Raw genomic sequence first — 25,088 nt, 5'->3', positions numbered from 1 at the left:
GTGGAGTGTACAAAAATTTCCAATAATAGGAAAGAAGAAACTGGCTGTGAATCACTGAAAATAGATGAGATTCTGAAGAGTCCTAGAGCCCAAAGCACTTGATAATTTCTAAAAGAATTGATTTCAATATTTTCCTACCAGATTTATTGGTGGAAATAAAAAAGGCTACATTTAGGGAGGAAATGTGACATCAGGTAGCAGGCTGAATATGGAGCAAGACCCAGCAAAAGCATGAAGAAGAATCTCGGTAAGGTGTAGATGAGCTGTCTGTTTACTCTTGTTTCCAGAACAATGGAGCTCCCCATTGACGTCAATGGGAGGGAAGAAACAAAAGAGCCTTTGGGTGTGTGCAGGGCACAGCAGCCGGGCCTGGGTTTGCTTGGCATTTGTGTGTGTATGTGTTAGAGGGGGCAGGGAGCGTGTTGAGGTGTCAATGTCAGAGGAACAGGAGGAGGGGCCACCTGACTGTGTGAACAGCCTGCAGGCCTCCCAGGGCTTCTGTGGGAAGGGCTGCCCCGATGAACTTGGTATTTGCCCTGGTTTGCATCTGAGAAGTTGCACACACACCTTGTCAAGTAGAAGGGAAGGAGTTATCACACTCAGGAATTCCTGATGTGGGTTCATAGCTTTTCCTTCTGTCCCATCCCTGGTCCCCAGGTGAGTCCAGGTAAAGAAGAACAAGAAGAGTAAAGAGAGATACGGCGGCCTCCAGCTTCCTGGACAATCTCACCTTCCCCATGAGAGCCTACACTTTCAGAGCCTGCTGCGTGGGAGCCTGAAAGCTCCTTCCTGTCCTGTAAGTCTCAGGCTTCTACCCAGACCAGGGGAAATTGTACTCTCTCTCCTGACACTTTAAATGGAAGTTTAGAGGCTCCACGTGCCCAAACAATGCTTACTGAAACAGCAAACACTCAGACAAGGTGATGCAGGGTCCCGCGCTGTCTCCCGGGACAACCTCCCACCCCTGGCTCCTGCGTCTCTACGGCTTGCACCGTTGTAAGGCTTCCCTTTCTCAGGGCCCATCCTACCCGCCCTGGAAGTGCTGCCTTTCTCACGGAGCCTGTGGGGATAGCTCTGGTTAATTTATAGCCCACATCGCCCAATTTAGCATTTGATTAAGTTTCCTTTTTATGAGACAATCCTTTCTCCCTAGTGATGCGCTTGGGGGCAGGGACAACATCATTTCTTTCTTTTGTACCTCCCCAGAGTAACAATGACTCCATTTCCTGAACCAAAAATTGCAACACGTGGTCTCAAAAATAAGAAAGGTCACTTGGTAGCTGCCGGGACAAATGTCGACCACAGGCACCTCGGAGGCCCGGGTGGGCGTGCCCCGGGATCTGCTGCAGGGCGGTGCTGCCACCTTCTCGTGGGCTTCTCCGGGGCCCGGCGATGAATGAGTGAGTGAATGAATAAATGAATGAATGTGAATGCGTGAATGAGGCATGCCGCGCGGACTTTCCCGCGGCTCAGGCCGCTGGGGGCGCGCCTCTGGCCGGTGGCCGGAGGTGGAGATCTCCCTGGTCCGGCTGAGGCGCGCCGGGTCTGCCAGGCCGGCCGGAGGTGCGCAAGAGCCCGCCGCCCAGCTCCCCTGCCCGCAATGGTACGCGCCACTCCGCGCTCCCAGAGCTGGCGGACTTGAGGGCGTCGTGAATGGAAGAGGCCGACGCCGGAAGTGGATGAGACCAGTAGGGAGGACGACGGGGAGCACGAACGCGCCGGGTCTCCATTGAGGAACCGACGAGGTGAACATGGAGTTCCATGTGCGTCTTATGTAAAAAGAGCGACGGGCGCCGCCACCAATGGGCGCGCGGCGCTCGCAGGCCCCGCCCCTCATGTATACAGATGAGACGGAGTCGCTGCCAATGGCGGACGCCGGGGGCGGGCGCGGCGAGCCCGGTCACGTTTTCCACTATGTGACAGCGGCGACTCGGCCGCGGCGGAGGCGGCGGCGCCTGGGGGCTACGTGCAGCTGTGGGCGGCGGCGGCAGCGGGCGCGGGGCCGGGCGGACAGAGCTGCGAGTCGGCGGAGGAACCGGCGGACGGGCTGACGCGGGCGCAGCCGGGCGGTAAGTGGCGCGGCGCGGCCCCGCTGCGGCTTATGTAACCGCTGCCGGCGCGCGGGCCTCGGGCAGGTCGGGGTCCCAGCGCCGGCTCGGGCCGCGGAGGCGCCGCCGGGAGTTCCCCGGGCTGCTGGACTCCTCGGCTTGAAACGGCGCCGGCGTGGGGGCGTGTGCCCTTGGCCCTGTCCCAGGTGGAGGGTGGTCGACCCGCGCGCAGGGTGCGCTCGTTTGAACTACGCTGACATCGCGGGTTGGGGACTCGAACCCCCGCTTCGCAGCTCAGGAGCCTAAGGCCCGAAAGGTGAGGCAGCGTGTGTAGGGCACCCAGCTACCGAGTGACTGCGCGCGGGCTGCGGTTCCGTGGGCGATTCTCTTTTGGGAACCCTCCCTCCCCTCGCATGGGGAAGGCCAAGGAAACCAAGGGTCAGCGCAGCCGGCCCTGGGATCTGGAGGACCCTCGGGGAGCTGACTGCCTCCTCTGAGGCCACAGGGCCAAGTCCTGGGCTGGGGAAGGGCCATGGAGGGGCGCTGATCTAGGAGCTTTTCCTGGACACCTACGGGTCTCCTGGAATGGGTGATCAGAGGGACAAGGAAGTCCCTGTGCCAAGCCAGGCCTGGGAACCTGAGGGCAGGGAGACTGCCTAATGTTCGCCCCTTTGCCTCCCCTGGACCACCCTGTATTAATTCCCTTTCCCCGGACTGGATAGAAGGGAATGGGGGTGTCCACTCTTTGGTGCAGCAGTCACACCTACCTTCTGGGATGTACTTTGGCTGCCAAGTCCCAGACATAGACCAGGGGGTGGGAGGTGGCCTGCTTCCCCCTTCAGGAAGGCCAGGGTAAGGGATGACGAGTTGGTTGCCAGGGTTTCTGTAACCTACACAGAAGGAAACCGTTTGGAAAGCTGATTCATACAGAACAACAGAGCCAGAAGGCACCCTGAAAATCACCCAGAGTAACCCCTCAGCCTGACAGATGAGCAAACTGAGGCCCAGGTCCAGGCTGTCTGCAGGATCTTCCCATCGTACTGGGGCAGAATGAGTTTCAGAGGTTCAGTGATGCCCTCAACTTGCGTGCTGAATCCTGGGTGGGCTGGAATTTGGGAGGAAGGGCCTTAAGTCCGGGAAATGTGTTAAGAACCCCACACCATGGCCAAAGCCCCACATGGACACCTGTCACCTGTATATGGCACAGCAGAACCGCTAGACTTGGCTTCAGAGGGGAGATGCCCACCCTCTCCCCCCACCTGGGGCTTCTGGTCCCAGGCTGGGTGTGCCTGAGAAGAAAACAGGACTCTACCTGAAGGCTTTATTTGGAAATTGAGTTTTAAAATACAAAGTGAATTGATTTTTGTGTGCTATATGACTATAATGAAGAAAGGGACTCCGTTTTTTTTAAGTGGAAGCTGTGTGGTGTGCCAGCACGGGGATGGTACCGTGGGTGTTTGCAGTTATCTGTCACTGTCGCCTTGGTATGATTCATGGGTACAGAACTAACGCAGCCCTGGCTTTCTGTGGAGACTGGAGTGCCAGGTGTGAAGGGGGAGCCCTGTGTCAGCCAGCTGGCTGCTGCTGGGAACCTTGGCTCCCGGTCTGGGCCTCAGTTTCCTCGTTTGTTTGGAGGGGCTCAGATTGGGCAGTCTCAGAGGTCTACTTTAATTCCCAGGTTTTTGATTTTCTGTTACCCTACGGATGATTTTTCCCAGGTTTCTCGCAGGAGACAGAGGCTTCTGATGTGCTCTTGCCTTTGGGCCACGTAATGTTCTCCTGTGAGCCACATCTGCAGTGCTTACAAGGAACAAGGAAAGATTCCTCTCCTGTGCACTACTTCTCATACCCACTGAACTTTCTCAGAGAAATACTGGTAGTCACACTGCTGTTTTTAAGCGGTGATGTAACTTCACCAGGACTCGGCAAACCACGGCTCTGTCAGGTCATTGAACAGCTGGCAGGGCCACTCGGCATTTAGTCAGAAGAAAGACAGGCTCTGGGTATGCTTTTACCTTTTGAAAACTACTCTGTTTGGCAGAATGAGCCAGAAACATACAATTCCACAAGCTTGGCAGAGACTGTCCCCACACTTCTGGAAAGCTGGCCCACCTTGGGAACCAAGGTAGAATTAGACAGTCTAGAGGGGGCCTCTGATGGACCCCTCCCCAAGCCCACGCACTCCCCCCTAGGAACCAGGCCCTCCTTTCAACTCATTATGCTCATCGTGTACACATCTGTAACAAGTTTGTTACCATATTTCCAAGTCTAGAACAAATTAGAAGCAGTAAATGAACAGCAGTGACGGATGACAGGAGTCATGGCCACTTGGTTTTCAGAGACTGGTAGTTCCCAAGACAGAGTGAGCTGCTGTGCTGAACCCTCACCAGCCTTGAAGGGTTCCTGGTGCTCTTCCTGGGGTGACATAGAGGAATCAGAATCCACTCTTTAAGAAACCAGGTACAGGAGGAGCAGATGCCTGAGCTTCCCGCAATTCAGAGTAGCTCAGTCCCTGACCACTGGGGAGCTAGGAGGCTGACACTTTTGCCTTTCTTACTGCTTTAAAGTCTTGTAGTTCTAAAAATGTAGGGATTTAAAAGTCTGAATTGAGAGCATTGAAGGTGTCCTAGTGAGGCCAAGACAATGCGTCCCCAGTGCACCTCCTTCCCTCCATATTTGGATGGCTGCGGTCACATTTTCCTCAGTTACCCAACCGTTGCCATGGAGAGCACGGCTGTTTATTTAGCAGGACAAACATTTTCTCAGGATTACAGCAGGCTGGCCTCAGGGAGTTGGCTCCTACCAGGAAGTAGAAAACATGTTATAATATTTGGGGTTGTAAAATCCTGCAGGGCTTGCAGAGACAGTACATGCTGTATGATCCCTATTATGTAAAGTTCAAAAACAGGCAGAATTCACTAGGCTGTGAGAAGCCAAGCTAGTGGGTCCCTGCGTGGTAGATGGTGGCTGGGAGGGCCACCAGGAGCCTCTGGGGGGCTGGCACTGTCCTGCCTCTGGTGACACGTGACATGGCATGTTATTTGTGGATATACATCAAGCTGTGACCTCATGAGGTGGGACTCCTCTGGTGATTGAACGCTGATTTCTGATTTCCACAAAAAATGCTTTTCTTAGGTGTGCAGGTATTGAGTACAGTAAGACTTTACCAGTCCTGGCAGTGGCAGTGGAGGCTGGAACTGGGTACCAGGCTTGCTTTTGTTCCTGATTTTTAAACACTATTATGGAAAGTATGAGTATCTCTGAAAGTGGGGAGGATAGGGTAACAAACCCCTGCGACCCCACCAGCCAGTAGTTTCTGCTCCTGGCCCCTCTCCTTCCCCACCCCCACCAGCTGCTTTTCTTTCTGATCCCAGCCTCTCCGTTCTGGTGGCGGACTGCACTTTCTGAATGGTGCTCTGTCAAGTTGAGGCAACCTAGCTATCAAAAATGTGGCCAAGTGACCTGGTCAGGGGTCCGAGCTTAACCTCTTTCTTTGAGTCTGACTGTTCTTGGGGGCAGAGCCAGTGGGTGGACATGCAAAGCGGGCCTCAAGGGCAGGTTCACGCCCAGAGGCTCATGTTGCCTTTTGGCAGCCCCTTTTCAACCGGGCTGTCATTTTCCCTCCTGGGCTTTGGCACCCTGAGCACATAAGTGCGTGCCCGCCCTTCCTCCCCCTACCCGCCTTGAGGTAGAAACAGGTTTCCTAGGAGCTCCCCAGGAACAGCTGGTCCAGCCGGCTCTGGGCACACATCTGTGGAGGGCAGGAGGCAAAGTCCACTTTGACAGGGACGTTGGTTTTGCCAGCTTCTCAAAATGAGGCTGGTCTGTTAGAGCCGCTGGGGCTGAGAGACGCATTTTCTGGAATGATGAAGTTTCTGATGATTTGGCTTTCACATTTCTGCCAAGCTTACTCTACCCTCTTTGCAAAAATACTTATCTTCCACCTAAGGTAATGTCGGGGCACCAGTGAATCGTATTTAGACAGGCTCACAGGGGATGGACTCAGGGGTGAAAACCAGGAGCTAAGTGCAAAAACAGTGAAAACCAGGAGAGCTACGTGCAAAGTGCCCAGTGACCAGACAGCACGGTGGCTTCAGATACCTGATGCTCCTCCAAGGACTGCCTGGGCTGGGGGTGGCACTGAGTTCTTAGTCCTTTAAATATAAGAATACAAGCCAGAGACAGCTACCATGACAATTCACTCTCTCTCTTCTAAAATTACTTTTGTTACCCGTCTGTTTTTCTTTTTCTCTTTGTTTTCTCTCTCTCTCTTTTTTTTTTTTTTTTTTTTGAGATAGAGTCTTGCTCTGTCGCTCAGGCTGGAGTGCAGTGGTGCAATCTTGGCTTACTGCAACCTCCATCTCCTGGGTTCAAGCAATTCTCCTGTCTCAGCCTCCCAAGTAGCTGGGACTACAGGCACACACCAGGACGCCTGGCTAATTTTTGTATTTTTAGTAGAGACAGGGTTTCACCATATTGGTCTGGGTGGTGGCGAACTCCTTACCTTGGGTGATCCACCGTCTCAGCCTCCCAAGGTGCTGGGATTACAGGTGTGAGCCCCCATCTGTTTTTCTGTAGTGATTAGCAGTGATAATACAAGCTAATATTACATTCCAGATACCTTGCATGGGTTGTGTCATTTAATCCTTCTGACAACCAGTAGGAGGCAGGAACTACTGTTATCCCCATCTCATGAATGAGGACACAAGGCTCAGGGAGGTTAAGGAACTTGTCTGAGATCACACAGTTAGGAAGTGGTGGAACCCAGCTGAAACCCAGGCCATCCAGGACCTGTGCCCTTAACCACTCTGCTGCTGCCTCTGATCACCTTAATGACTCACTCAGAGCAGAAAGGACCAGCTGCTTATCTGGGGGAGGGCAGTGGGGATGAGATTGATGGTGTCCAGGGTGTTGGGGGGTCAGGAGTGAGAGAATGCCCTTGGTACCCTGGACGGCCCCTTGGCAGCTCCACTGAACCATGGCAAGAGCCACCTGAGAGGTCTCCTTGCTTCCACCTTGCCTCACCCCTGCAACTCCATTGAAATGTAAGTCAGATCTTGTTGCACAGAACTCTCCACGGTTCCCTTTCGGAGTTCTGACTGCCCCCGCAAGGCACTCTGTGATCTGGCCTTGCTGCCGCCCTCCTACCCCTGCCCACTCTGCTCCAGCCTCATGCACCTTCCTCAGACAGGTCAGGTGCTCGCCTGCCCCAGGGCCTTTGTGTGTGCTGTCCCCCTGCCTAGAGTGTTCTTCCCCTGGTAGCTCACTCTCCACTCTCTTCAGGTCTGCCTTCAGGCTCTCTTGAGAATGGAGTCTGAGGTGAGCACTTTACTGGGAATTGCAGGTCCCAGGGTAGCAGTAGAAAAGGAAAAGGGAGGTAAGGAAGAAAAGTCTGGAAAGCACACACAAGACGACACCCTGCTGAGATGAGGCTCTGCCTTACAGAGACACCCAGCTGGGTGCTCACCCCCTTGGCACCTCTTCAGAAAGGCTGTCCCAAAAAAGGAAGGAAGGAAGGAAAGACAGCTTCAAAACGGTCCATTTGAGGGAGAGAGGGAGGGGGCATTTTCTGCCAGCTCCTCCTTGCCTCCTGCCCAGCAAGCGAGCTCTCCCTCCTGTCCAGCTGCCTCATCAGACCCTTTGGCAGCAGCTGGGACAGTGAGGGGCAGCAAGGGCCCCCACAGTGGTGTGGCACGTCGTCCGAGTCCACACAGGGCAGGCAGAGCCAGAGACGCCCAGTGCCAGCCTCAGGTGTGATGCCAGAAGGACCTGCTGGAGCACGTGGCTGCAAGCCTGAGAGAGCGAAGCCCAGGGACTCTGAGTCAGTTCACACACGAGGGCTCGTGCACAAGGTCCCTGTCAAATGCCACCTACACCTGGGGCCACCCTCACTGAGATGTCACTCCCAGCCCCTCTATTCCCACTTGCTAGTTGCCAGTTGTACTGAATATTCTAGTTTCTTGTTTATTGTCTGTTTCCCCCAATGTAAGCTCCCTGAGGGCAGGAAAGATGTCTGATCTGTTGTCTGCCCCAGTGCCAGCCCTCAGTGCTAAGCAAGTCAGGGCAAGTCAGTCAGTGAGAAACTGCTGGCACCAGGCGGGCCCTGCCTGAGTGCCATCTGCCCTTTTTGTTGTTGTTATTTATTGTTCTTGGACTTGTTCGTCTGTGTCTGAGACTCTCCCCACATCAGTCTTTCTGGCCTCTACCCTTTTAGTGGGTGTATAGTATTTACAGCATGGATGTCGCAGGTTTGTGTCTTCAACAGTACGTGGCAGGCCCTGGGGATCCAGCAGTGACCAACTCAAACCCCTGTCCCCATGGAGCTTAGGTCCCAGAGGGGAGGCAGGCAGTAAACAGCCCAGCCCCTCAGTGCTGGCGAGGAAAGCCCACAGAGCGGGGGTGGAGGCACGGAGAAGGAGCTGGTGGGGAGGCGGTGCTGTTCGTGCAGGCTGCCCAGGGCATCTGCAGGAAGAGGGCTGTGGGTACGAGGGAGCAGCAAGTGTAGAGTCCCTGTGGTCAGAGCACACAGGGCTGGGGCTGAGGGGTGGGCAGTTAACAGGACATGCCCAGGAGATTGCAGGAGCTAGACTTGCAGAGCCTTTGGCCCTCGTGCCCACTAGAGTTGTGCTCTGGGCAAGGGTCTGAGCACAGGCCAGGCGTAAGCTGAGCCCCTTCACCAGGATCGCTCTAGATGCTGGTTAACCATAGCAAGGCTAGGTGGAGGCAGGGGACCAGTTTGGAATTGGAGGCTGGCTGTTGGCCAGGATGATCGTGGACAGGATGCGTAGCCTCCCTGTTGATGGTTCTTTCCAGGTTTTTATATTCAATGCTCACACATCTCTGTGCACATAAATAAGCACTTCTCTGCAATGGATTCCTGGAAGTGGGAAGAGTATGCAGATTATAAATGTTGCTGGGAACTCAAATTTCTCTCCAGAAATACCCTATTACTACACCACCACACACAAGAGCCACTCTTCTCCACCTGACCAATGCTGAGTGTGATCAGTCCTGTTAATTTTTGGCAACCTAATGGGCAAGATAACCTCATCCTTTGCATTTTTCTGATGTTAATGAGGTTGAGCCTCTTTCTACAAGTTCACAAATCTTTGGTGTTTCTCTTTGTGGGAATGGCCTAGGCAGTCTTCGTGCTTAGTCTCTCTGTTCCCAAAAGGTATTACCATTCATCTTTCATTGAATTTGCTAGAACTGCCATAAAATGTAAAAAAAAAAAAAAAAAAAAAGACTAGAATAACAGATTTACTTATTTTGTTGCTGACTTTCAGTGGAATGACGCTGGCATTTTGGGTTTTATATGACTCAGGATGTTGATAAAACCAGCTATGTAACCCACAATCAAGTATCTTGTAATTGAGATTTCCTCCTTTTGACCATAAGCTTTTCCTCTCAAAGCTATTAATATATGTAGGTGGCCGGGCTTGATGGCTCACGCCTGTAATCCCAGCACTTTGGGAGGCCGAGGCGGGTGGATCATGAGGTCAAGAGATCGAGACCATCCTGGCCAGCATGGTGAAACCCCATCTCTACTAAAAATACAAAAATTAGCTAGGCATGGTGGCGGGTGCCTGTAATCTCACCTACTCGGGAGGCTGAGGCAGGAGAATTGCTTGAACCCAGGAGGCGGAGGTTGCCATGAGCCGAGATTGTGCCACTGCACTCCAGCCTGGTGACAGAGCGAGACTCCCTCTCAAAAAAAAAAGTGTAGACATTGTCTTCTGGAAATGTAATATTGCTGAAGAGATATCCAAGACTAGTGTGATTTTTTTCATCCTTTATGGGTAACTTGTTTGTTCTCTGTGGATGTTGGTAGGACTTTCTTTATCCTTGAAGATGCCGTTTGTCATCTGGATGCAGTTAGGCGTTGCACTCTTGTCCTTTGATTGGCAGATTCAGATCTGTCTGTGGTTCAGGATGGCTCTCTTTACGTGTCTCGCTCATTATGGTTTCTGTTGATTGTTCTCGTCTCTTTCAGGAAGAGCTGTAATCCACAGGTCAAACCCGGCTCTCCTCCATCTCTCTTCTCTTCTCTTCTCTTCTCCCTTTGCATTTTAAAAGTGTCATGCATCTCCTCCCTATCACTGAAGCCGTTTTCTTTTTATTGACTCTGAACTTTGTCCTTTCTAGTTTTCCATTCTAATGTGGCATTTTCATCTCAGTCTGTGGCCCTATCTCATCTCTCATTACTTGTTTCATTGAATCCATCATTTCTTGAATTCTTAGGATGAAAAGTAGATGCTGTCTTAATTTGCTGCTGCTTCTGTGGCGTAAGGGTTGTGTTCAGTTGTCTTTGCTGTGTGTGTTTTCCACAGCCCCGTGCTGGCTTTCTTCTGTTTATTAGTTTGTGAACAAGGCAAGGTCTAGTCGGCGCTGCTGTTCTGCAGACACTGATGTGGGTGGACTCTCCGTGAGCCCTGCCTCTCACCAGGCTGTCCTGGAGTGGCTCACCCGCGAATGGACTCGACCTGGGGAAGGGGATGCTGAAGGCTCTTGTTGGAGCTTAGCCATTCAGTTCCTGGGGCCAGCTGTTGGAATCCGGCTCCCTGTGTGTGTAGCCCTCAGTATTGCTGGCTAGTTTCGAGGCCTTTCTTAGAGTTGCCCTGTGGGGGAGGGCACCTGGGGGTGTTCAGTGGGTGAAGCGTCTCCAGGAGAACCTCTCCTTCCCACAGGCTTTCTGTTCCTGTGTCCGTTCTTCTCCCACAGCGTCCTCACGAAGCATCTTCCTGGCGGTAGAGCTCTTGCCTCTGCAGCCTTGGCCGTGGCTCGGGCCGTCTCCTTCCACGGCTGGGGGTAGCAGGGATCTCAGCGCTAGCCGCCTCCTCAGGGGGATTTGGACTCCAGTGCACTCTTCATGCTCCTTCCACCTGAGTGACAAGCAGCAGGACGCACCTTCACTTTGTGGCAAATGATTGGGACCCTTCGGGACTTCTAGGGCTGCTGAAAATGATCCCTCCCCCTGACCAATTGTGTGATCCTTGCTCATTTCACGTGGGTACTGGTGGGAAGGAGGTGGAAGGGGAGGCTCTCCCAGAGCTAGATGGGAACTGGAGCATAAGATGTTTCACAAGATTTGGGGTCTGGAATCCAGAAACCCTTCTCTCCCTTTGTTCCACCTGCCCTGGGAAGGGCCAAACGGATGCCATGCAGAAGTGGCAGTGCCACACTGGGCCAGAGTTGGGGCCGAGCACAGTGCAGTGGCAGGAAGCAGGAGGTCCCCACACAGCTGAACCTGGGTGTAGGGTAGGGGTCCCGTCTTCAGATGCTGGCAGGCCTGGAATCCAGGGCTGTCATCTGCTACTGTGTGGCCTGGGGTGAGCTACCCACCCCTGTTGGCTCCTCCGTAGAATGATCTCCTGTGTATCATGTAGACAGTGATGCAGAGTTGCTGGGAAGGCTGTGTGTTGGGTGCTTAGCATCGTCTGTAGTCAGCAGCATCACCCCAGAGCCTCACAGCTGTGTTCATTAAGCATGACCACTCGTGTCAAGCAGGGCCTTCATCTGGCTCTCTCCAGTGCCCTGCTTGAGTGGGTGCCTGCGTCCTGCTGGGACCCTGCTGAAAACGCTGTCCTGGGGATGGGGAGACATCACTGGGTGAAGAAGGGAGGACCCAGGATGGCATTTTGGCCTCCCACCTGCTAATCAGTCCCACCCCTCCCTACTCCCTGTCTCTGCTCACCCCCTCAGTTTGTGTCCAGGATGATCGCTGGACTGTCTCTAATTTGAGCCACTCCACCCACCTACCCCAAAGCGCAGAGGTAAAGTTTCTGTCCAGCGCAGCAGTGCAAGCCTGTCCAAATGCAAGCTGAGTTCCGTGGGCCTGGCACTCAGAGTGCCTCAGCAGCTCCCAGCCATTCCCAGTAAATGTGAAGCCACATTGTCCTGGCCCCTCCCCATCCTACTTGTACATGCCTGTGGGGCCTGGGATCCCCGAGCTGCTGGGAGGGTTCCACACCTGCCAGGCCCCTCTGCCCTCTTTACCCGGCAAGCCCTGTCTGTCCCCATGTCTCCTGCTAGCCTTGGCTCCTCCTCCTATAACTGTGCCGTGCGGTAATGGCCAAGATTTCTGAACCCAGCTCCCCCACCCCACCATCATCTGGGGAAATTTATAAAAGGCAGATCACCTATTCAGAGGGACTGTGTGTTTTTCCCAGCACTCCACAGGCTGGGTAGTGATTATCAGTGCTCTTGTCTGCCTTCTGATGAGGCCATCAGCAGCTCTGTGTCACGGGCTGAGGCTGCCTCATTCAACCATCTTCCTAATCCATGGCAGATAGGAGCTCTGTCAATAAGAACAAATAAGTGATGTGATGAACTAATATGCGTGTGATTGATCCCGATGAAAGGGCACCTTTGGCTGGGTGCGGTTGGCCTGTAATCTCAACATTTTGGGAGGCTGAGGCGGGCAGATCGCTTGACTTCAGGAGTTTGAGACCAGTCTGGGCAACATGACAAAACCCTGTCTCTACCAAAAATACAAAAAATTAGCCAGGCATGGTGGTGAGTGCCTGTGGTTCCAGCTACCCTGGAGGCTGAGGTGGGAGGATCACTTGAGCTCAGGCACTGCATTCCCTGGGCAACAGAGCCAGACTCTGTCCCCAAAAAAGAAAGAGAGAGAGAGAGAGAAAAGAAAGAAAGAGACTGCAGTTTCATTAGTAACAGAAAGAGTCAAACGGGTGCTCTACCTGATGGCTGCAGCGCCACTTGTGCATGTGCTTGTTAATGAGTGATAGCATCCCTCTGTTTGCCAGCTTCATTCCAGAGCCCAACATGAATGGATACGCAGAATTTCCACCCAGCCCCAGTAACCCCACCAAGGAGCCCATGGAGCCCCAGCCCAGCCAGGTCCCACTGCAGGAAGATGTGGACATGAGCAGTGGCTCCAGCGGACACGAGACCAACGAAAACTGCTCCACGGGGCGGGACTCGCAGGGCAGTGACTGTGATGACAGTGGGAAGGAGCTGGGGATGCTGGTGGAACCACCGGACGCCCACCAGAGGTGAGTTCAGCCTCTGGCCAGATGGAGGCTGGGTGGGTTGTTTTCTCAGTGGCTCATTTCTGCTGTGATTTGATTGCTTTTGCAATCTTTAAATCATGATTACCAAGTTTTTCAAGATTTTTGAAAATGACTAAAATGTGCCAGTGTCTGTCCTTCCTATAATGAGGCCCTGTCGATTTCGCAGATCCAGTTGCCAACAGACAGGTACTGGGTAGTGTAAGGAGATCTTGCGAGGTAGCAGTGGTGGGTAACCCAGCCAGCGGCTGCTTATACAACACTGGGCGGTTTATAGAAAAGGAACTGGCTCCTGTTGTCATGTGTTTCTGTGTCCTGGTACTTAGTTTTTCTGATGTCTGAAGGTTTTATGTTCCAGTTTTATCTTAACCTTGCATTTTTAAAAAATTGTCTTACCATGGTATTATTATCTAGCCTGTTATCACTGGTAGGATGGTACGGGAAGATGTGTCTGGAGCATACAGTTATCTAAATTTTGCTTTTATTTCTTGTTTTCATAGTCCAGATGCCTTTAGCCTGATGATGGCAAAATCTGAACACAACCCATCTACAAGTGGCTGCAGGTAAGGCCAATTAGAACCTCATACATAGAGTTTTTAGAGAAATTGAAAGACTTATTGGAGGTTAGTTTTTTGGGAGTGACGTGGCTTTTTTTAAGCTCTGCTAAAGCCCATCTGTGTGGCTGTGTGGGTATGAACCCAGCCTCACTCTGGTCTTTCAGACACTGACTGTGTCCCCTCACCATCCAGAGCCCCCAGGATGTCGCTCCAGTACCTGTAGCTCCTCCCAGCTTTACTCGAAGCCAACTTTGCCTGTGTCTTGGGCATTTTCATCTGGAACATTCTTCACCCTTCGTAGGTGTTTGTAACAAACTTACCCTATGTCAATTTTCATGTCACCTCGGGAGCAGAACCCGGCTCCTTATCCAGGGCATGTGGGCACTTTGCATTGCCTGAGAAACCTTGATTTCCATCATTCCTTCTGTACCCTCTGTTCCAAACAGGCCCATCTTCATCAGCCAGTGCCTCGCTGTCCTGTCGCTCTAACATCTCTGTATCCTCAATTAATGTTTGAAGACCCTTTTCCACAATCCCCTTTTCTCTGTGTTCATGGCTCACTTTTATGTCCCAGGAAGTCACTTTGCTGTCCTCTGTAATCCCATCACTCAGTCCTTTTTTACCTGGGGCAGGGAAGAAGAGCCCAGCTCAGTACACAGTCCACTGCACCAGACTGTGGGTCGACCAGTATCCTTTCCTGGGCAAAGCCTAGCTCTAACCCTTGAGGGAAAAGAACACAGTTGGAGGGACTTCTCCAGCATTCAATTGGGTTAGAGCGGTGACTGTTGACCAGGAACAATTTGTCTCCCAGCAAGAATCATCTGGCAATGTCTGTTGACAGCTCTGATTGTCATACCTGGCTAGGGTCTTCCTGGTCTATTGTGGGTGAGGCCAGGGATGCTGCTAAATGTCCTGCAGAGCCCCACACAGGACCACCCAGACCAAAACGTCTGTAGAGCCGAGGCTGAGAAAATGGACAAGAGGCACGTTTCTTCAGGAAAGGACACCTAGGAAGCTAACATTTGGCTTCCTCTTTCTTGAATCCTGCAGTAGCGACCAGTCTTCGAAAGTGGACACACACAAAGAGCTGATAAAAACACTGAAGGAGCTGAAGGTCCACCTCCCTGCAGACAAGAAGGCCAAGGGTAAGGCCAGTACGCTGGCCACCTTGAAGTACGCCCTCAGGAGCGTGAAGCAGGTGAAAGGTACGTCTGCCTCGCACATCTGCTCCAAACCTATAGAAATATGTTTTAAATCCCCCCAAATTATAGCTTAGATTGTGCTGACTTTCTAAAACTCGAGGCTCATTGCAGCTCACTGCAGCCTTGACTTCCGGGCTTAAGCGATTCTCCTGCCACAGCCTCCTGAGTAGCTGGGACCACAGATGTGTACCACCATGCCCAGCTAATTTTTGTATTTTTTGTAGAGATGGGGTCTCACTGTGTTGCCCAGGCTGGTCTCGAACTCCTGGACCCAAGCAGTCCTCCCACTTCAGCCTCCCAAAGTTCTGGGATTACAGGTGTGAGCCACCATGCCTGGCCTGGCCTTTTTTCTTTGGAGTGGAAACTACCAGCTCCAGAACTTTGAAGAATTCCTTAGCTGTGTTGGTCTGTTGTGACGAGCAGGCAGAGACCATCAGTGTCAGCCAGGGTGGGGAAGGAAGGTGCCCTGCAGAGCATCTTCACACCTCCTGCCAGCTGGTGTGTGAGCACCTCCCGACTCTGCGGAGCTGTGCCTTTTCATGCATTGTGCACATGCACTAAGGGGCTGGTGGATCTTGTACATTAAAAACATGCATAAAAATAGAAAAATCTGAAAGGCTTAAAGGTGAAGCAGTAGCTGTATTCTATTATCAGTCGTTTCAAAGCACAGCATACAGTTAGAGCAAAGTTCTTCACTAGTAATCATGGGTATAAACTCGTATTTCAAGCAGTCTTCATATTTTTTAATGTTTGGGTAATTTTTCATCAGCAGTGAGCAGGTCATCAGCACTAGTCTCTGGGGTCCCTTGAGCCAGATGTGGAAGGGTTGCTCTGCCATGTGCTAGCTTGGACCCTTGCAGTTTTGGGTGTTGTCTTTGGGTGTCCTCTGAGTTTCTCTGCAGTCCTCTGAGTTTCTCCTCCCTAATCCCATTGTCCATTTTGTGAGGGTTGATATACACAGAACAAGGTACCTGGGCTACTCGTCAGTGCTGGTCAGGTCTAAAGATACTGCATGGAAATCCGGTGCGCCTGGGATGAGCACCCCACCATGGAGGGCACCGCTCTGGGCCTGCGTGCCTGTGGAGGCCCCCTTTTCCGGAAGGAGGAGCTGGAAGGGAAAGTTCATTCTGATCAGTTGGGCTGCTCTGTTCTCAAGTGATTATGTCCATTTAGGGTGTTTCCCTGTTGGCCTCTGCAGTAACTTCAGAGCTCAGAAGCTCTGCCACATGGACATTTTCCACACTTCCCAGCAGTTTATATCTTGATTTCAGAGCATACTCAGAAATGCGCCTGTTTCTGAAATTACTGAAGGTGGCAAAACTGAAAGCAGTTGAGACCCAGCTGTGGGTCCAAAGGTCTTCTCACCACATTGCGGGAAGCACACGCGTGGCAGAATCCTGGGTCAGACTCCTAACGCAGCCCCAGGTTTCATGTGTCTGGGGCCTGTTGAGCCCTGAGGGCAAGTGGCAGCCTCGAGCTGGCCCCTTTGCTCCCGCCCGGAGTGAGGGCCGCTGTGGCCATGAGCACCGACACCCAGAGACAGGCTTGTCACCCCAGAGCCCGCCGGATATGCCCAGGATGACGTGGGAACTCAGATGGAGTGGCCCTTCAGATTCTATTTTGAAAACTTTCTTTCAGATGTTTCTTGTGCCTATTATTATTTTAAGCAGTCAATTCTGCCTGGATGGGAGTGTCTGATGGCATTACCCAGGGAGTCAGATGTGCAGGGGTGGCCATGTGGTCCTGTGTGGAAACGTGGATATACCATCATGATTAAAGAATTTCTGGGGGCCAGGCGTGGTGGCTCACGCCTGTAATCCCAGCACTTTGGGAGGCCGAGGTGGGCAGATCACGAGGTCAAGAGATTGAGACCATCCTGGCCAACATGGTGAAACCCCGTCTCTATTAAAAATACAAACATTAGCTGGGCGTGGTGGCACGCGCCTGTAGTCCCAGCTACTCGGGAGGCTGAGGCAAGAGAATTGCTTGAACCGCCGGGAGGTGGAGGTTGCAGTGAGCTGAGATCATGCCACTGCACTCCAGCCTGGTGACAGAGCAAGGCTCCATCTCAAAACAAAACAAAAAAGAATAATTAACTGGGTGTGGTGGTGGGTTCCTGTAATCCCAGCTACTTGGGAGGCTGAGGCAAGAGAATTGCTTGAACCCGGGAGGTGGAAGTTGCAGTGAGCTGAGATTGCGCCATTGCACTCTAGCCTGGGTAACAAAAGCAAAACTCCATCTCAAAAAAAAAAGCCCCATCTGGAGAATGTGAGAGGTAGCTGGAACTCTGCGACTGTATTACCTTAAATAATGTAGTTGCCACTTTAAAAAATTTTATAATCAAATGCCTTCTGATGTTTCAGGGAAAAATATTCCGATTTCTGTTTGTGAGTTTGTTTTGCCTTCACGTTTTCATGTGTTCTGTGTCCCAGGAAGACGAGATTTGTATCCTACCTTTTCATTTGAGAAAAGTAGATCCCCAGGTTCGTAAGAGCTAGTGACTGTCTCCGGCCAAGCGCTGGGTTCTGCCCACTGAGTGTGAACACTGTCTCTCCTGCAGCCAATGAAGAGTATTACCAGCTGCTGATGTCCAGCGAGGGTCACCCCTGTGGAGCAGACGTGCCCTCCTACACCGTGGAGGAGATGGAGAGCGTTACCTCTGAGCATATTGTGAAGAATGCCGTAAGCGTCTTCCCGCAAAGTTTCTTTCTAAACAGCAGGAGTTCCTCCGGCAGGCGAGCTAGCTCAGCGCTGCTGCCAGTGGCTGTAAGGCAGGAGCGTTTGGGGTTTCAGCAGATGAGTTCCTACCTTTAAAAGGAAGAATGTGAAGTCAGTGATTCTGGAAGTGGCATTCATGTTCTGGACTTCTGCCTTCTGTGAGACTGTCTTCCTCGTCCCTGGCCAACTTTGTTCTGTAGCTCATGGGTGTAAGGGCAAACCCAGTGTGACTGAACTGGGGGGCTCTGGGTTTTCATGTCCTCAAGGTGAGGAGACACACTTGGTGACAGTCAGTTCACTTGTCCAGGGCTTTGCGGTCATGAGGGGGAGCTGGGATTTGAGACTCCAAAGCCTGTGCATTTTTAAGCACACCCAAAGGTGGGCCCCTTGGAGGGCACATGGGCCACATACACACACACCTACTCTACCACTCCGAGTTCTCAGCCGGTGAGAACAGATGTGAGGGCCAGTGGGGACCCCACATGTGCTGGGACCATCATGAAGCTGGCCTCATAACAGGGTTCCCTAATCCTTCCCATCTTCTTCCTCCAGCGTAACCCCCAGGCAGCCCCCAACCCTGAGCCCAGAGGCCCAGCCAGCAGGTAGAGTGCCCATGGTGGGCTGGAGGGGCCCAACCAGAGGCCTCTCCTCCCCAGGAAGCCTCTAGAACCCTGGAAGACAGCAAGGCTGGTGGAGGTTGTTGGGGCAGGCCAAGTGAGCAGAGGGTCCCCCACCTCCCAGTCACCCAGCCTGGACACCAGGTGCCATGTCCAAGACAGCCGGGTGAGTGGCGCCTCCCAGGGGGTGGAGACAGCTGGGGTTTCTTCCAGCCATAGAACCCTGATGTGTTGTTTCAAATAATATCATGCTGGACCCCCTCCCCCCCCCGAGTATCTGTAACAGGTGTAAGAGTTAAAGAGGAAAGAAACATGAAACGCAGCTTGGCAGTCAAAGACAGGTTTTCTTTAGTTAAAACCTGAGAGGTACTCCTGGCCGATTTTGGTCAGGAGTGCTTTCTCTTACAGACTGAGACTGAGAGTATATGTTGGTTTTAGGGTGAGGGGGCTTATCACAAGCTTGGAATGTTTGTGTGTGGAGAAGTTTATGGCGGGGCTGGAATCTCTCTGGGAGGAGGGGAGGTTAACTTGGGGCAGGCATCTTTCCGGCCCGGATTGGGGTTATCTTGGGGCTAGTATGTCTCTGGTTGGGGAGGAGTTTGGAATGTTTCTGGTTGGAGATGTTATTTGTGGTTTATGGTCACGTTGACCTTAGCCATTAGGCTGATGCCCTGTGGATATAGGCCATTTCTTATTAAGGTGAACTTTAGAATGAGGGGCTTGTCCAAGATGGTGATGCTCCTGCTCTGTCAACAGGCAAGATAGGATTTTTTGGTGAGGGCTAGACAAGGGGCTCAGAGAGCCCCCCACCTCCGACGCTCCTGGTGGGCGGCTCCCTCCAGCCTGCCTGCCTGAGTCGGATGTGGCGTCCAACCCCATCTGACCTTGTCACCAGAGCCCTACTCTTCCTTTTCAGGATATGTTTGCCGTGGCCGTGTCCCTGGTGTCTGGGAAGATCCTGTACATCTCTGACCAGGTTGCATCCATATTTCACTGTAAAAGAGATGCCTTCAGCGATGCCAACTTTGTGGAGTTCCTGGCACCTCACGATGTGGGCGTGTTCCACAGTTTCACCTCCCCGTACAAGCTTCCCTTGTGGAGCGTGTGCAGCGGAGCAGGTGAGGTCATCGGAGGTAGTGCCTTGTTCCCTCTGGGGTCGGGAAAGGGGCCAGGAGCTGGGCCCACCCCAGATGTGGTGCAGGCGCCCTGCCTCACCTTTCAGAGCCCACCTGTGGGGGCCACCAGCTGCCTGCTCTGGCAAAGGTAAAGGATAAGCAGTTGTTCGTCCCTTCAGAATACATTTAGAGAAAAAAATAGTCTTTCCATACATTTCAGAGAGAGAAAACCGTTAGGCATTTTAGAAATGAAGTTGTTTGGAAAAGCTGGAATCTTGCTGCGATTGCAGTCGTGGGAGGCCGGGTTGGGGGGGCAGTGGGGAGCATGAGCAAGGCACCCTGCTCCCTGCACACAGGCATCCCCCTACCACCTTGGCAGCTGCAACCAGTGAGTGGGTCATGTCCCAGAGTGACTTCCTGAGGGTTCTTTGCCTTGACCAGGGCTGGCTTTGGGTATATAGACTGTGAGGTCCCTGGGCAGATGCCGCTGGCCCCCGAGGCACTGCAGGCCAAGTGTGCTGCACTGTGGATGGCAGCCTTCCTGGCTGCCGGGCCTGCCTTTGTAGCCACCATCTACCCTGCCTCATTTCCAGGCTCTGCTCCCCAGCCAGGCCCTCCCAGCCGGGTCTGGTCCAGTCCCTGGAGCCAGCTGGGGGTGTGCCTGCCTCTGGGCCTCTGCCGGTGCCTCCGACCCCCGCTCTCCTTAAGGCCTCCTGTGCCCCAGCTCCTCCCTGCCCAGCTAAGTCAAGGACCAGGTGAATTCTCAGGGGCCTTTCCAAGCTGCTGGTTTTATATCATTTTCTGTAACTAGTCATTGCTTCTACTTTCCTAATTTCTTTTGAGTAGACGAAATGTTGTATGAAAGACCTAGATCTAAGATTTTTTTTTTTTTAGTTTAGATTCCCACGAAAGCAGAGATTTCTTTTTTTTAAATCCCTTTCAACTATTGGGGAAACACCTCTTCCTTCATTTCTGATGAGGTTGCCCGATTGATTTCATATTTTCACTAGACATTTCACATTTTAAAGGAAGTTACTATTTTACCAAAATACCGATGTAAGCCTTGAATGCCAAGTTGTTTCTGTTAGAACTGACTGTCCCAAAAATATGTAGCACGAAATGTTTGGGGCTTCTGTTTCGCTGTGGCCAGGCCTCTGCACACCTACCCCAAAGTCTGAGGCAGCTGAGAGGCCAAAGAAAGAGGCTGACAAATTCAGTTTCTTAGAAAGAAATATTTAACAGGGACTTAAGAACAGAAGCTGTGCATGTTGTGGGTGGCGATGAGACAAGACTGGATCCCAGTCTTGCCATTCCCCCAGACTCAGGGCTTCTGTGGGACTGGCACACCGGCTTCAGAGGGAACCCGTAGGAATTTGCCCTGAGGGCAGGATTTACCTTAAGTACCTGCTCTTATTCAGGGACAGTAGGTAAATGAAATCTCCGAGGCCTTCCCAGAAGTGGAGTTAATCAAAAATCAGCATGGAGGCTTATCTTCCAAGATGTAGCTGCCGTGGCCTCCACAGCTTTCTTTGTCAATGTTCTGGACATCCGTGAGTGTGCTTAGTTGTAAGTTAGTTGGTGTGTTTGCAGCAGTGCACCGTGAGTGTGCTCAGTTGTAGGTTAGTTGGTGTGTTTACAGCAGTGCCCCGTGTGTTCAGCTGTAGGTTAGTTGGTGTGTTTGCAGCAGTGCACTGTGAGTGTGCTCAGTTGTAGGTTAGTTGGTGTGTTTGCAGCAGTGCACCGTGAGTGTGCTCAGTTGTTGGTTGGTGTGTTTGCAGCAGAGCACCATGTGTTCAGTTGTAGGTTAGTTCATGTGTTTGCAGCAGTGCACCATGAGCGTGCTCAGTTGTAGGTTAGTTGGTGTGTTTGCAGCAGTGCACCATGAGTGTGCTCGGTTGTTAATTAATTGGTGTGTTTGCAGCAGCATCATATACCGTTTTGAAAATGTAAGCCTCCTGGTGCTAAAATTTTAGCACTGCATAATTTGGAATGCACCACACTCATGAAATGTTATGTAATTTTAGTCAAAAATGTAATAGAAGGTTTCTCACCTAAAGGATTTACTTTGTGCTTCCATAAATTTTCAGTTTTCACCTTGAATCTTGCTTGATTCCGCTGCTCCTCTTTTGTTTGTGAGAAATGAGGAACACTGTATTTAGTTGTTGATTTGGTTGAATGACTTTGGGCTCTCTCTTCTAGATTCTTTTACTCAAGAATGCATGGAGGAGAAATCTTTCTTTTGCCGTGTCAGGTAAGCCTGGTTCCCAGTTTTCTTAAATTAGAAAACCGTATAAACATTTCACCCCAGCGCTGCTCCACTTGAGGCTGGGGGGCGTGAGCCCTGCCCGCAGGGACTCAGCATGCCCGTTTCTGAAGTCTACCAGAAAACACAGTCAGTTACATTTTAAATGTGTACAGGTCGCTAAGAATGCGGCCAGCAGTGGAGTGATTTAACCTGCCCCTCATGGAAAATGGTGGCCAGGGGACCACTTTCTCTCTGTCTCCTGCAAAGGCCTGTACCCCAGGGTCGACAGAGTTTCCGAAAGCACTGCATCTTTTGGTTGTCTGTGCGTTCTTCTGGGGAGAGACCCATAGCTTTCCTGACAAGGGTCTTGGTCCAAACCAGGGTGACTGGGCATCCAGCTGCACTGTCAAGAGTGACCCTAAGCCAGACCCTGGCACCCTCAGGAGTCAGGGCCGAGGACCCCTGGCGGGAGCAGCACCCCTTTTCTGTCTGCTTTACCAACCCAGAGTGCAGGCTGCTCCAGAGAAGGGCTGTGGAGCACTCCCACTGGTGGGGGTGTCAACTCTGATTTGCCCTTCGGTATGATGGGACCGAGGGAGGGACTGAAGAGGGCAGGGGGGCAGGCCCAGCTCCTCAGGCAGAGCAGAGGTACACATCACCTGCAGCGTGGCATGGGGCCCAAGTGAGGAGGAAACAGAACAGGGGACTGTTCCTGTATCACAGTTCCAAACTTTGAGCGTGGCTCTTTTCCACAGTGTCGGGAAAAGCCACGAGAATGGGATCCGCTACCACCCCTTCCGCATGACGCCCTACCTGGTCAAGGTGCAGGACCAACAAGGTGCTGAGAGTCAGCTTTGCTGCCTTCTGCTGGCAGAGAGAGTGCACTCTGGTTATGAAGGTAACAGCCAAGCCCAGGGCGAGGGCAGACGTTGTCTCTGGCTCCCCCTCAGTTACTCCTGTGGTTCACACATAGCATCTGTACAATGGACTCCCAGCTGCGGTTCCCCAGCCTTGGCCTCTCCACCTCACCTCGGGCAGGGTCCCCATCTTTCTGGAGACTCAGCACACCCTGCTTGTCATGCGGCCCTCCCCACGGCAGATCACGGCATCTGGGTGCCAGCATCTCTCACCCCTGTCCACACCAGTGCTGTGACCCCTTCTCCCCTTTCCCTGGCTGCTCTGCCTTTTGTCCACAAAGTGGGAACAGCCCCGACAGGTCTGGGGCCCCACATCCTTCCCATCCTCATCCCCTGCCCCATGCCTCAGCCTAATGGGCCCCTCTGAAGGGCACTGATGTCGCTGCCTGCTCCAGAACCCCAAACAGTTCCTCAGCCCCCAAGGAATGAAGTGCTGGGCATCCCTCCCTCCCCACCTTGTCCCATCCTAACTTTTCCTGGGATTTCCCTTCCTCCCAGACAGACATGCACTGACATGACTCTCCACATGAGTCAGCCTCCATACAAGGTTTGCTGTGCCTCTGTATGCCCAGCATTCTGGACCACAGTCTCTGCCCCTGTTGCCACCTCACTCACAGAATCCAGCTCACCTCACCATGACCCTCTTGGTCCATTAGCTCTTCTGGCTACCCCACCCCCAAAATAATATCTGGGCTCTTCTCTTGAAGCTCGAGGATACAAGGCATTGTGCCACCTTGATGGGTCCTTCCTGTGGTCCCTCTTAAGAGCCCGCTTTGTGGCATCTTGGTCCTTGTATTGGCCGAAATCCCTGGCCCGGAACTGTAGGTGCTCACCATGGCTGCTGAGCGAGTCACATGATCTCCAGATTCTCTGAAGGCAGGTGCATTCTGCAACTGCTGAACCCGCGGAAGCCAGCTGAGTCTGCTGTGCTGTGCTCACCACCTTCTCTGTGGTGAATGACAGCTTTTTAATTTTTTTTAAGAGACGGAGTCTTGCTCTTTCTCCTAGGCTGGAGTGCAGTGGTGCTATCTCGGCTCACTGCAACCTCCGCCTCCCGGATTCTAGCAATTCTCCTGCTTCAGCCTCCCGAGTACCTGGGACTACAGGTGGATGCTGCCACACCCAACAAATTTTTTTTTTTGTTTTTTTTTTGTATTTTAGTAGAGACGGGGTTTCACTGTGTTGCCCAGGCTGGTCTCGAACTCCTGAGCTCAGACAATCCACCTGTCTCGGCCTCCCAAAATGTGGGATTACAGGCGCGAGCCACCGCACCCAGCCAAATGACAGCCTTCTTAAAAGTGATAGAAATATTTTAAGTATGTGACTTTCTCTACAATGTTTGATGTGTTCCTGCGTGTATTACAGAATGTTCTTTTCCAAATAGTAAGGTTTAGAGAGGGTACATAGAGTTCAACAAGTTATTCCCCCAAATTACCAGTCTCCTTCAAGAATGAAAAATGTTGGAATTTTGAATGTTTTGTCCATGAATTGAGGAAAATTTTGGATATATGACTCACTTTATGCAATTATTCTATCACCTTTGTCCACCTTTGTCAAGTTTCTAAACTGTGAAGTTCTCCAGTACAGTGACATTTGCTAAGAAATCTAAATCCAGACCAGGTGCAGTGGCTCATGCTGGTGGTCTAGCACTTTGGGAGGCTGAGGTGGGAGGATCTCTTGAGCCCTGGGCATTTGAGACCATCCTGGGCAACATAGTGAGACCCTGTCTCATTAAAAAAAAAAAAAAAAAATTTGAATCCAAGTATGTAACTCATTTTCCTAAAAATAATGTGTCAGATCACTGTAGTTTCATCTTAAACATCATAAAGATGGGGCCGGGCGCAGTGGCTCATGCCTGTAATCCCAGCACTTTGGGTGGCCAGGGTGGGTGGATCACGAGGTCAGGAGATCAAGACCATCCTGGCTAACACCATGAAACCCTGTCTCAACTAAAAATACAAAAAATTAGCCGGGCGTGGTGGCACGCGCCTGTAGTCCCAACTACTGGGGAGGCTGAGGCAGGATAATCGCTTGAACCCGGGAGGCAGAGGTTGCAATGAGCCGAGATCGTGCCACTGCACTCCGGCCGGGGCAACGAAGCAAGACTCCCTCTCAAAAAAAAAAAAAAAATCGTAAAGATGGCCTCCAGCTTTATTTTGCTAAGAGTAGTCTTTACGTGGTCTGTGTGGTTTTGTTAACATGGCAGTTTTGATTTACTAGACTAAAACTAGCATGCAAAGAAGCTAAGAAGGCTGGCCAGTGCTCCCATAACCAGCGTAAGGTTCTCAGTGTGGCAGGCTCTGTTGTTCAGAGTCCATGTTTTAATTTTTTCTTTAGCTGCTCATTACTCTGAATCTACAGGGTGTTTTCTGGTACTTTTAATATAACATTAAATATGCATTTCTCAGGATCACAAATGTGTGCAATATTCTATTCTTTCAGCCCCTAGAATTCCTCCTGAAAAGAGAATTTTTACAACCACCCATACGCCAAATTGTTTGTTCCAGGATGTGGACGAAAGGTACGTGGTCTTGACCCACCCCCTTTTTCATGTTTTTGATATAAAAGCTATTTAGCCAAAGCCAAGACTGCATCTTGGTTTTATAATTACATGATAATGGACAAAAACATATAATTAT

The 25,088-nt window shown here is 51.9% G+C and overlaps 1 protein-coding gene across 4 annotated transcripts in view; it reads left to right on the top strand.

The window, feature by feature from the left end:
* Positions 1-704: 704 nt before the first annotated feature.
* PER2 (period circadian regulator 2) overlaps positions 705-25,088 on the top strand; it is a 45,647-nt gene continuing 21,263 nt past the window's right edge. For 2 of the 4 annotated variants that reach the window (XM_063645811.1, XM_055291125.2), the window contains exons 1-9: positions 1,920-2,069; positions 12,815-13,063; positions 13,579-13,641; positions 14,686-14,840; positions 17,398-17,519; positions 19,089-19,290; positions 21,487-21,538; positions 22,288-22,430; positions 24,892-24,970. In XM_063645811.1, the coding sequence (XP_063501881.1) occupies positions 12,834-13,063; positions 13,579-13,641; positions 14,686-14,840; positions 17,398-17,519; positions 19,089-19,290; positions 21,487-21,538; positions 22,288-22,430; positions 24,892-24,970 (1,046 nt within the window). In that variant the 5' untranslated portion in view covers positions 1,920-2,069; positions 12,815-12,833. Of the gene's footprint in view, positions 797-1,919; positions 2,070-2,102; positions 2,365-12,814; positions 13,064-13,578; positions 13,642-14,685; positions 14,841-17,397; positions 17,520-19,088; positions 19,291-21,486; positions 21,539-22,287; positions 22,431-24,891; positions 24,971-25,088 lie in introns of those variants that run through there. The other 2 variants (XM_055291126.2, XM_055291124.2) reach the window with 2 other exon arrangements.

The sequence above is a fragment of the Symphalangus syndactylus genome, chromosome 8, assembly GCF_028878055.3.
Source record: "Symphalangus syndactylus isolate Jambi chromosome 8, NHGRI_mSymSyn1-v2.1_pri, whole genome shotgun sequence".
NCBI classification, from domain to species: domain Eukaryota; kingdom Metazoa; phylum Chordata; class Mammalia; order Primates; family Hylobatidae; genus Symphalangus; species Symphalangus syndactylus.
Note: the sequence above shows the minus strand (reverse complement) of the source record. Positions and strands in the feature narration are given on the sequence as shown.